The sequence below is a fragment of the Lutra lutra genome, chromosome 2, assembly GCF_902655055.1.
Source record: "Lutra lutra chromosome 2, mLutLut1.2, whole genome shotgun sequence".
NCBI classification, from domain to species: Eukaryota; Metazoa; Chordata; class Mammalia; order Carnivora; family Mustelidae; genus Lutra; species Lutra lutra.
In genome coordinates, this window is record NC_062279.1 from 85,261,889 (window position 1) to 85,274,521 (window position 12,633).

At 42.4% G+C, this 12,633-nt stretch overlaps 1 protein-coding gene across 2 annotated transcripts in view; it reads left to right on the forward strand.

Moving 5' to 3' along the window:
- RNF175 (ring finger protein 175) overlaps positions 1-12,633 on the forward strand; it is a 43,765-nt gene that overhangs the window by 360 nt on the left and 30,772 nt on the right. For both annotated transcript variants that reach the window (XM_047717853.1, XM_047717854.1), the window contains exons 2-3: positions 6,307-6,344; positions 9,053-9,194. In XM_047717853.1, the coding sequence (XP_047573809.1) occupies positions 6,307-6,344; positions 9,053-9,194 (180 nt within the window). The remainder of the gene's footprint in view (positions 1-6,306; positions 6,345-9,052; positions 9,195-12,633) is intronic.

Below are 12,633 nucleotides of genomic sequence, written 5' to 3' on the forward strand. Positions count from 1 at the left end.
TTCTTCCGACTTCGTCCCCCCGCCGCCACTTGTCTCCTCCAGAAGGACCCTTGTTGGACTCATCCCTATCCGTTCCCTATCCTCCATACTGGCTGCCCCTCTCTCCACCCTCTCCCTGACAGAAGCCCCAGGGCCCAGGCGAAGGCCGTGGGCATTGGAAGATGACAGCTGAAGGGTGCTGGGTGTACATTAGGCTTGACTTTATAGTTCTCAGAGGTTCTCAAACTTCAGCGTTCATCATAATCACTCGGAAGGCCTGTTAAAAAGCAGATAGTTGGGCTATGCCCAGGGTTTCTAATTCTTGATATCAGGGATAGTGGCTGATCATTTATTTGCAAGTCTGACTAGTTACCAGGAGGTGCTGATGTTCATTCAAGGTTAGAGAAGCTCTGGGCTAGCACTTTGCTCTACTCACATCCCGCCCTCCCCTGAGCCCGGTGATTTCAAATACAAGTCATTACTATATTTCATTTATGGACTCTTCTTAGGCCATGATCACATACCAGGAACTGTGCATGGGTAAAGGGGAAGCAGTTAGAGGTAGACCTTTCCTCCGGAGCTCGCATCCTGGGAAGAAAGTATAACAAGGATAAAATAACTCATAGAGGATAGGAAGAGATTACTGTCCCCATAAGAGATTGGAGTGAAGTTTTGTAGGCTTTCTAGGAAGCAAGGAACTGCTTCTGACAGGGAGGGTGAGGAGGGCTGATGGGGGAGGGAGGGATGGCATGGCTTTTGGGAGCAGGGCCTTGGAGAATGGATGAGATTCCATGTGGCCATGAGGGGAAATGAGAATTCTCCATGGAGGAAACAGGAATATGAAATTACATGGAGGTGAAAAAAATTGGTGGGGGCTGGGAGGTGAGCATGGAGAAAGGTAGGGGTAGGAGTAAATATTCTCTATGATCCTGGCAGAAATCCAGGGTTCATGAATCCTTGTAGGCAGAGAGAGCTGGGTTATGACAAATCTTGTAACACACTATGCATTGGGGATCTGTTCTCTAAAATAGGGAAGCTGTAAGGGAACTCCCTGGCTGACTTGCTGGTTTCACTCTCCTGTGAACCAGATCATATCATTCACAGCAGGTTATGGATGAAGAAGTCTAAAAGCTGTGAAGGACAGAAGTCTGGCAAAGTCAGTTCTGCAGCTGATACTTGCTGTCCCCTTAAGGCTGCCATCGCTGCCTTGTCTGCTGCCCTCAGGAGGCATGGTCCCCTGTTAATTCTTCCCTATGGGGAACTCACAGCTTTTCCCTTAATCCCTCATGGCAGAGCCTTGTGGTCCAGGGACCAAGAGCCAAGGTGTCACCTGGGAGCCAATTAGAAATGGAGTCTCAGTCCCCCATCCCAAAACTGCTGGCTTAAAATCTGCGTGTTAACTGAACCCCTGGCTGACTGCACATCAAAGTTTGAGAAGTGCTAGTTTAAAACAGACTTTGCAAAAGCTGTGGATAATAAAGGAGAAATAGATATGGTTACTGAGCACCCCAACCCCATAAGAATTTATGGAGCACCCTGTGTATGACAGCACCCTAACTCGAAACGTTACCCTGTTTAATGTTCATTCAACATCCTTATCACCCCCTGAAGCGTATTTCTTTGTGTACTCGTTTTTCTGAGAACCTCCATCCCCTTAGACTCCAGCAGAGCAAGCACTTGATCTGCTTTGCTGGCTACTGTATTTCCAGAACCCAGCACAGAGCCTGGCAAAAGGCAGAGCCTCAGGAGATGTTTATTGGACAAATATGTGAGTGAGTAATGAACATAAAACCTCATGATCTGGACTCTAGTCTGCCCAGATCCCTGTGTTACCCCTTTGTGACAAGTAAAACCCTCCTCTTCCCCAGCTAGACCCCCTGTGGGGTCACAAGAGCAAGCCAGCTACACCATGTCTGCTCCTGCGACTCCTCGAAGTTGGGGTGCAAGAAAGCAGGCAGAGTGGATTCATCAGTTTCCTCTTGTCTGAGGTCTCCTTTGCAACCTCTCTTTCCCCCAGAGGACCCACCTCTACCCCAACATCTTCTCTGCCTTAGAGTAGGCCTGACACAACCCCTTCCTCCCCCTCCAGTCCATCCAGTGACATGGATTCCGTATCACTAAACACGGCCCTCCAAGTCTGACACACCCATACCTCCCTCACTTATGTATCAGGGACACCAGTAGTTTGAGTTCACTCTTCCAGTTTTGCCAAGCATTTTAGCAAGATTTTTCTAACAGATGGGTTTTTGTGAGGGAAGACTTGAAAGTGGGGAGACCCATTTGGAGGCAGCAGCTGAGGTGAGAAATGAGGAGGGCTGGCGCTGGGAGGGAGGCAGTTTTCAGATATAGTTGACCCTTGAACAACAGGTCTACAGGTACACAGATTATTGGCAGTGTGGTACTGTAAATGCATTTGCCTTATGAGTTTCTTAGTAACATTTTCTTGTCTCTAGCTGACTTTATTATAAGAATACAGTAATAATACACATCACATACACAGTATGTGTTGATCAGCTTCTTATGTTATTGGGAAGGTTTCTTCTAGTCCACAACAGGCTACTAGTAGATAAGCCTTAGGGAATCAAAAGTTATATCCACATGTTTTACTATATGGGGGACTGGTGCCCCTAGCCCCCACATTGTTCAAAGGTCAACTCTATATTGATTGAGTGTGTGCTGTGTCAGATGGGGGTATTCAGAGTGGGGTAATACAAGTAATAAATCACCAGTGACCACACATTGTGGTGACAGTGTTCAGTGGACAGTAGATCTACCAGAGGTGCCTAACCCCAAAGGCTTCCTGGAGGAAGTGGAATCTAGGGCATCCCCAAAGCATGTCTGGGGGACAAGGAAGAGCATTCAGGGGAAGGAAGGTTCTGCTTGACTAGACGAGAGGCTGTTCAGGGGCTGTGGAGAGAAATGAAGCTGACAAGGACCGCAGGAGTCCTGTTAGTGACAAGGGCAGCCACTTGGGTTTCGAGCAGGGGATCAGATAGGACCAGTCTGCTTCTCATTGGATCACCCTCACTGTTTGAAGGGAGAAAAGGAGTGAAGGCATAAGCACCTCCGGGGTGGGGAGGGAACACTGCACACCAGGCTGGAAGCCTTCCCTTGCCAAGCAGTCTAAAGAGTGAGAGCCCCTTCCTGTTCTGGCTCTTTACCACACACTACATTTTGTTTCTTCATAGAATCTACCGCATTAGGTCATTGTTTTCCTTACTTGCTTATTGTCCATACTTTCTCTAGAACACAAGGCTTAATTCATGAGAACAGGAACCTTTTCTGTCTTACTCACCTTTATCATATGCCAGGTCCTATCCCAGTGTGTGGCACCCAGGAGGTAGTAAATAGATAGTGGTTGGATGAATGAAGAAAATTGTTGGCACAGAGGCCACTGAGGTGGAAAGAAGTGGGTTGCCAGGTATTTTTGTAAGGTCAGCAGGAGGGTACTGGGTTGGTGGTGGAGGGTTAGGGTCAAGAGTGGTGCCCCCTATCTCTGTTTTGAATGATCGGATAGATGGGATATGGAGTTGCTGAGTGAGAAGGGGAACTAAAATGGAAGTAGGTTGGGGAGAAACAAATATGTTCAGTCTGGGTCAGGTTGAGTTTGTGTGTCTGAGGGACATCCAAGTGGAAATCTGTAGAAGGCACTTGGGTAGAAGAATCTGAAGCTCAGAAGTGAACAAAAAGGGGAGGAGAGGTAAATAAGAATGTGCTAGCAGGGAAAAAAGGATTTGGCAATGACAGACAAGAAGGAGAAAGGAGAAGCAGATTCAAAATGACTTCTTCATTTAAGTGACATATGTTCATGCAGATTATAAAAAAGTAAGTATAAAAAAGGAGTAAGTATTCCGGCAGACATCAGCACTCATAGATCATTCCTATTAGCACTTTGGTGACCATTCTGGACACCTCTTTCTTTTGGATATTTATTGATTCGGTGCAACTCTGTATTTACATTAATAGGTTTACAGTATATACAACTGTTTCTAAAGCATGCTTTTTCTCTTAACAGTATGTCATGGAGATACCTCTATGTCAAGAAATATAGATCTGAACAATCATTTTAAAGACCCAATAGATTTCCTTTATTATATCAGAACTCATTAACCGATCCCGCGTGGGTTGACACATAGATTGTTGCCAATTTCTCAATATTATAAATAAAACTATGCAAACACCTGTGTCATCTTTCCCTGTGCATTTTTCACCTCATTTTGTGAGAGAATATTCCTAGACTATTCTACATAGGATAAGTGAACACTTAAAATTTTGACATACCTGGGGCGCCTGGGTGGCTCAGTGGGTTAAGCCGCTGCCTTCGGCTCAGGTCATGATCTCAGGGTCCTGGGATCGAGCCCCGCATCGGGCTCTCTGCTTAGCAGGGAGCCTGCTTCCTCCTCTCTCTCTACCTGCCTCTCTGCCTGCTTGTGATCTCTCTCTGTCAAATAAATAAATAAAATCTTTAAAAAAAAAAAATTTTTGACATACCTAACCTAATCTGTTCGGAGAAACTGTCTTAATGTATACGATGCATCTGAAGGACAGGAGGAAGCCATTTTCCCTCATCGGCACTAGCTGCTAGACATTTTTCCCCTTATCATCTTACTTTTTTTTCTTTTTAATGTTAATTTGTATTAAAATTATGTACATCCACATTTTAAGCAGTCAAATAGTTCTACAAGACTTAAAAAAAAACAAAAAAACACAATCGAACCCCTGTCACCACTCCACCTTTTCCCATTCCTGATTTCCCACTCTCCAGAGGCAACAACCTTCAAGTGTTCTCAGGAACTGGTGGTGGACCCTCCCAGTGGGGGAGGGGGCGCTCAACATCAGGGCATTGGGGTTCTTGAGCTCCCAGAAGATTCCAGTGCTCATAGGACCTTATCTTTCCCAATGCCACGGATGCCCCCTCTCACCCTCAGCCCTTCCAGGGGGGTGGGGTTAATTCAGAAGCAGGAGAATGCAGGGACCACCTTGCATCCCACCCTGTTTATCTCACCTACCACAGTAATAAAGTGATTGTGCCCCATCCCCTCCCTGCCACACTGGTTATGGGGTGAAGGGTTGTACCCTTTCCCCTACTATCTCTGCCTGCCTGTCCCTTAGCCCAGGCAGCCACCTCACTGTCCCTAAGAGAAGGTGGTGCTGGAGACCCTGAGGTCTATAGATTCAACTATCCCTCTCAATGGACCCCCTGAGGCTGTCTTTGTGACCCCAACCTGGTCTCTGGTCCAACCAAATTCCCCAAAGTCCCACAAGTTTTCCATCATCCCTTTAGGCAAGGCTCTGACCCTGAGCTCCTCCTGGCTAACCACCGTCATCCTCAAAATAAAGCTCCAACTTTCATTCTGCCTAGAAAAAAAAAAATCTGTTGCTTTTTTTAACTTTATAATTTCTGGTCTCTACCTCATACTTGGAAATACTTTGTCTACTACATGATTATTAAAACATTTACCATATTTTCTTCTAGTGCTTTTAAGACTTTTTTTTTAAGATTTATTTGAGAGATTTATTTATTTAAGATTTATTTATTTGAGAGTTTGAGAGAGAGAGAGTAATGAGCAGGGGAGGAGCAGAGAGAGAAATAGACTTCCCACTGATCAGGGAGCCTGATATGGGCTTGATCCCAAGACCCTGGGATCATGACCTGAGCTGAAAAGAGACGCTTAACCAACTGAGCCACCAGGTGCCCCAAGACTTTCTTTTTTACGATTAAATATTTGATCCACATGGACTTTATTTTGAGATGGGGTTTGGATACAGCTCTATATTTTTTTCCAAAACCACTTGTCTCAGCAACATTCGTTGAACAATCCATTTTTGTTCCTCACTGATTTGAAGTGATTCGTTTATCATATGTACTTGGGCCTGTTCCTGGATGCTGTCTGTGTTCTGTCCACTCATCTATCTTTCTAGTCCTGGACCAGTAATAGGAAGTTAATTTCTGTGGCTTTATTATGTATTTCAGTGTCTGGTAGGCCACTTCTCTGGTATTTACTCTTCTGAGTTTTCCTGGCTATCCTTATATGCTTATTTTTCCAGATGAATTTTAGTGTCACTTTATTTTCCAAAATAAATTCTTGTAAGTTATTGAATGGGCTTGCCTAGTAACATACCAGAAAAAAAATGTCAAAAAGTAGACTTCACCCTAGAGAAAAATATTGTAAAATAAGGGAACTACTACTAGAAAAGAGATGTCTCCGAAAATATCATCATCATCCTCATCCTCATCATTATCATTGTATTCATTTTTTCCCTCTGCACATTACAAGCTGGAAAAAAAAACAAATTCTGAAAAGGGCTCTTTTTTTTTTTTTCCAGATCTCTCATACAAAGCTTTCTGCGGATGATGAGTGGAAGTAAGTAATGAGTCTTTTTTTTTTTACAGCTGTTATCTAAAAATTCCATCTCAACCTTAACAGTTGGAGAAAATAAATGAAGCTATGATTTATTTGTAAATGTCTCAGGCTACAGAAGGTGGGTTAGCACAGCATGCATGTGCGCTGATAGGATGAACTTGAACCACTTGGATTTCATCTGTTTCCTATGGTGTGCCCCACACAGTCCCCCAAAACTGGATTTGTATTCCTTCAAAATAGGGCAATGTCAAGTTAGTATTTATTTTAGGCATAAGATACATCTGGTTTTCTATATATGCTGTTTCACCTGTGTTCTAGTACTTACTATAGGGCCATTAGGGCCCTGTGGGCACCAAAAGAAATAAAATAAAAATGAAAAGTTCTTCCTTTTTTGCATTATGGTAATCAATGATGAGTATATTCCTAATCAAAATAGGAAATACTTACTATATTTGCACACTATTTTATACTTTCCAAAGTAATTCTACACAGGTTAACCATTTGAGATAGGTTTTCATTATATATATACACAAAGTCGATGCATGTCATAAAGCATAGTTTATGTCTATGCAAGCCCTATTTTAGAACGATTATAAAGTCACTTTTCTGTCTCCCTGCCCAAAGTTGAAAGTCTGTTCACTAAGTAGAATATTAAATAGTTACTTTGGATTGGGGGTTGTAAAAACTGTAAGTGCTTGTACCCTTTAATTTTTCTTCACTTCCCATTTCTTCAAAGGAACGAGTGTATTTTTTAATGAGTTTCTGAAAATCATTCTTATCTCTTAAGCTCAGCTTCCAGCACAGAGACTATTAACAATGTAATTTTATTAAGGTTGCTTACCTGATAGGGACTTTAGCTTCTTCATTTGATAAAGGTAGGGGTGTGAGTACATCTAATGTGCCTCCCAGCATCCAGGTTCAAAGATTCCATCTCAAAGGAGAACTCAGGCAGTATTTACTAGGCTCTGCAGGCTCATTGCTACACGTTGTCCAGCAGGGGGCACCCTCAGTGCCCTTTTCAGAAGCACTTGGTACTTCACTCTTCAGAGTAGTGGTGGAAATTACTAGCAGCGGGGAGAACCCAGCCCACATACCCAGTGAGTGCCTTTAAAAGGTCACAGTCTCACAGCACAGAATAGTACCCTGCAGTGTTTTCTGATCAGTACAGCAAATGCACACTATATCCAGTCATAAGTGAAACTTCAAGAGATTTCGTGACTGATGGTGCCCCATCCAGAGCGAAAGGTAATGCTAACCACTATTTATAAAGTACTTGATTGGCAGAATTCATAATTTTCCCATTTTCCCTAATCCTGACCCTGGACTGCTCTCTCTTCCTCTAACCCAGTGGTTCTCAATCTTGGCTGCGCCTGAAAATCGCATGTGGAAGTTGAATTGCCATAACAAGTACCACAGCCCTGGTGGCTTAAATGACAAAAATTTCATTTCTCATAGTTCTGGAGGCAAGAAGTCAAAGGTTAAGGTCTGGTTTCTCCCAACCCTTCTTGGCTTGCAGCTGCCTTGCACTCTTCCCTCCATGTGAGTTTATATATAAAAATCTTCTTAGATGGACACCAGTCAGATTGGATTGGGGCCCATTCACGGACAGCATTAAACCTTAGCTAATTCCTTAAAGTTCCTATTTCCAAATACAGTCACCTTCTGAGGAACTGGGGGGTAGGACTTGAGCATATGAATGGGGGTGGGCAAGGTTCAGCCCATGTAAGGCACAGAAAAGGTCATTTAATTGATCTGGTCACGGCTCGGACCTTGGGACTTTTAAAAGCTCCCCAGTTTATAGGGGATTTTCAGTTTATAGCCAACAACAAGAACCACTGCTCTAGGTTTCCTCTGAAGCTACTTCGGCAATGGGAAGTTAAACCAGATGACGTATTATAATCGTGTTTTCTCTACCTTTATGCAAAGCCAAGAGTTCATCTAAAAACTGAGACATTCAGCCATCAACTGAATGTTTGTACCTGCTTAAGATAATACATGGGCTTCTTCTTTCCCCTTATAATGAAAAAAAAAATGTATACAGCTCACTGAGGAGTTTTCTGGAGTCCTTTGGATAAGTTTCTCTTCATCGTTACCATTGCAGTATATCCTTTTACTTAAGAATATTTAAAGTTACTTGGAATTACCACTATTTTACTGTTTTGAATTTCAAAAATGGTAATTTTATATGATTTAACCTGATAATCATTATTATTCCTTATTTAAGAACAAATAACATGGACTTTAGAGTTTTAGAACAATCCTGTGAGGTACAGAGGGATGACGATTTTAAGTTTGCAAAGGAGAATACTGCGGTACAGGAGGGATGAGTGACTTCTGCGAGTCTGTATGACGATGACGTGCCGGACTGGGGACTGGCACCCAGGTCTTTCCAGAGCCCATCAGTGACTTTCTTGGCCCCGTCATTTCCCTTGAAAGGACAAGGCTAAAGCCTAAACCACCCAGGCTAGCTAAGGGGTGAGAGGAATTGGTTTCCCTAATGAACTCAAGCTCCTCCTCTCTGCTGCTCCCTCCTCAAGCCTGAGAGAAAAGGTAAAACCAAGAAAACCTTAGGAAAACTGTACTCAAACTTAAAACCCCCTACATTTGAAATCTCCAGTTGCTTTCCACAAGCCCAGACATTTTGTTCCCCTAAATGTACAGTGCAAGGGTTGAAGGCTTTTTCAGATGACGTCATTTGCTGGTTCCAGCCTGCAGCAGGAGAGGATACACAAGACGCACCGGGGCCATGAGTCCATGCACGTGGAGATGATCTTGATCTTCCTCTGCACCCTGGTCATCGCCCAGATAGTGCTGGTACAGTGGAGACAAAGGCATGGCCGGTCCTACAACGTGAGTTGCCCCCAGGGGCCTCTGGAAGCCTGCTCCTCTTCCTGCTGCATCCTTTCTTTCTCACTGCTTTGAAGGAAACCCTTTAGTTTAAGTCAGTGGCCCTCAACAGGGTGCAGTCTTGCCCCCAGGAGTTACATGGCAACATCTGGAAACATTTTCAGTTGTCATGCCTTAGTGGGAGGGGAGAGGCGGATGGGAGATGCTTCTGGCATCTGGTGGGTAGAGGCCACAGATGCCACTAAACTTGCAGAGGACAGCTCCTCCTGTCACTAGTGACAAGACTAAGAAACTTTGGTTTAAGTGAATTAGTTTTCCTTTAGCATGATCAACTTCTGTGAGTGGCCTAGGAAAAGGCAGATTAGGAACTGCAGCAACAAAAGATTGAGGCTAACTTTGTTTAATTAGCAATAAACTCAACTGGCATCAATAGTTGGCATATCCATGGAAATGGGTTAATGCAAATGTTATACTGACCTCAGCAACACAAAGCATGATCCCGTTGGCAAGGACCAATCCCACTTGAGTGTGTCCATGAGAACCTTACCATCTTGGGGCCTCAGGATCATAGCCTGAGATCTTGCCATTGTAATGTTTCCAGCAGTGGTTATCAAATCTTAAGGTGCATCAGAATCACCTGGAGAGGTGAATCAGACTGTCAATCAGATTCCCAGGTCTCATCCCCAAAGTCTCTGATTCAATAGGAGCCCAAGAATTTGCGTGTCTGACAAGTTCCCAGGTGGTGCTGATGCTCTTGGCCAGAGACCACATTTGAGAACCAATCATTTAGACGAGTATGTTACAAAGAAAGAAGGTCCTCATTTAACACTCCACCTGGTTCTGGGTCTTAGACTGGTCATTATATAAGAAGACTTGGCTGTGACATATGAAGTACTGGCTTAGACCAATATTTTATTGTATTTTATTTTTATCCATTATAGAAATTATTCCCTGTGTAGCACAGGGTCTAAGGGGATTCTTTTGAATTCTGTAGAATGTTTAAGTTTAGACAAGTTACACATTTTATTTAGAAAGGGAAATCTTGTCTATTTGTTGTTTAAGCAAACACACTAATTTTCTGCTATGTACCACTGTCTTATCAATTAAAATAAACATCCTCTATATAGTACTTGAACAAATCATTTTTAAAAGAAAAAGACTGGAATAAAACTTCATAAGTTATTCACTCATATCAAAGAAAAGCTTCTTAAATAAAACAACGATGGTTTTCTCATCTGCAAAATGGAAATAACCTAATATTCAGAATTTCTCTAGTCCTTAAGTAAGAAGAAAACTGGATTCTTAAGGAAACCATTTAGCCCTGTTCCATTATTCCTTTATAACTGATAATGATCTCTGGATTAGATATTTCAAAATATGCTCAATTTCCATAACAACTCTGGTGTAAATTTTATATAGAAAGCCTCCTGAAAGAAAATGCCTCATGAGCCAGCTGACCTGCACTATGTCCCACTACTCCTCCACCATTTTTATTTGATGATTTTCGAGGTAGCTTATGCCAAGAAGAATTTGTCCCTGTCTTATATTTGGAGAAATTGCCCCTCTGTCAATTCTCTGAAGACGTATTTCACAACACCAGTCAATGTCGGGCTCACACACTGATTCTACCTAGCCACAGACCGATCAGCCCGTGAATCAGAGGCCACTTGAAGGACTTGTTGCCTTTGGAGGTTCGAACCCTTGATAACTCGGGCTACACTGGCACTAGGGAGACATCCCTGAGCTTAACAAGTGTTGGGTAGCTGGTCTTCCCAAATTGTTTCCTGTCACTCACCGCCACAAGTTGTGCTGCCTGAAATAACTTTCTGGGCTTGTTACTTTTCTTGCACCCCATCCCTCACCAACAACTGGACTCCCTTAATCCCCCAACTTCTGCTCTCCAAGGTTGCTATTTCTGTGTTCTTCTATCACACAGCTCCTCTGTTTTATGGTTACCCAGAGGGGCTCTGCGAACCCCTTGCAGGTGACCAGATGCCTGTGATAGAAGCCTCTCATAGAGTGATCCTGCCCGGCATGTTAGCGAAGCCAGGATCCTAGATAAAGATACCCAACAGTGGTCAAGGACTATTTGGGTCTCATGGTGGCCCTTTGGGACTCTCCTAGATTAGCTCATAGACATGCTTGGCTTCTAGAATATTTTGTACTCCTTTGCCCATCAGTCCATCTATATCTATTATTGCATGTCCCAAAGGAATGAGTGGAGCAGTCCCTTTCCCCTGCATGTCTCTGTTGATAATATTTGGCTCAAAGTGAGAACCAGCATATGAGGCTGATCTTTCCCACATTGCTGCCTCAGATTTGCCCCATACTTTGCAATTCTTAAGGGTTCAATGCCAGATCCAGGCATCAGAACACAGCCATTTCAGGAACTCTTGTTGGTACCTGCAAGCCCTGAATCTGGAAATGATTTCCAGAGCAACAGTAGCTGATTCTAGCACCAGTTTCCAGCATTCTTACCGTACCCTGCGTGAACCATTTAAAAAAAAAACCCTTTGCCTGACATACTTCTCAACTTTGGGATGGAATTTGATATGCTCATGTTTCCACAAATGCTGACCTGAACAGCCTTATCATCCAGGGAGAACCTAACTTTTAAATTGTTTCTCTTGGCACCTAAGATTATGTGACACCTAGCAGAGCTACAGAGAGCTTTGAACACAGTTACAAGATTCATGAGTTCCTGGCTCTTTTTTACAAGGGGCCATATACGAGGATTTATTTCTATTATATAACTTTGTAATCTCCATCAGTATATTAGTAATATATTAATATTTATAACATGTTAATTATAATTACCATTATATATAAATTCCTAAATATAAAAATTTATATACAAATTACTGTTACTGTTATAGTTGTGATAATGAGCTTTTTATACATTAAGTTACCCTGGGAGATAATTATTTTTTATTCCTTTTGTGAATTATAGTTCAGTGAGATTAAATAACCTGGTCAACTTTGTATAACTAATTATTTGCAGAGTACAGACTAGAATACAACCTCACTAGGTTTTTTGTTTTTTTTTTTCATATCAAGGATGAGTTCCTTAAATATCTCTGAACCATGGTTTCCTAATCTGCAAAATGGAACTACTGAAGAAAGGAACCTGTCTCCAAAGTTATTGTGATTCAGAAACATTTTCCTGTGAGAACTTCTAGCTTGGTGACTGATATATAATGAATGTTCAGTACCATTAGTTGACTCTGAGTGCATTCAAGAGAAATTGATGTATATAAAACAGTTTCACAAATTTAGCCATACATTGTAAAAGCAGTTGACTAATAAAAGAATCCTTTTCCAAACCCACCAATCTATATTTCTATACCCAGAGAAATTATCTTTCAAGAGTGGAAGTGAAATAATTTCTCTCTCAGATAAACAAAAAAAAATGGGGTAATTCATTAATAGTAGACTTGACTGC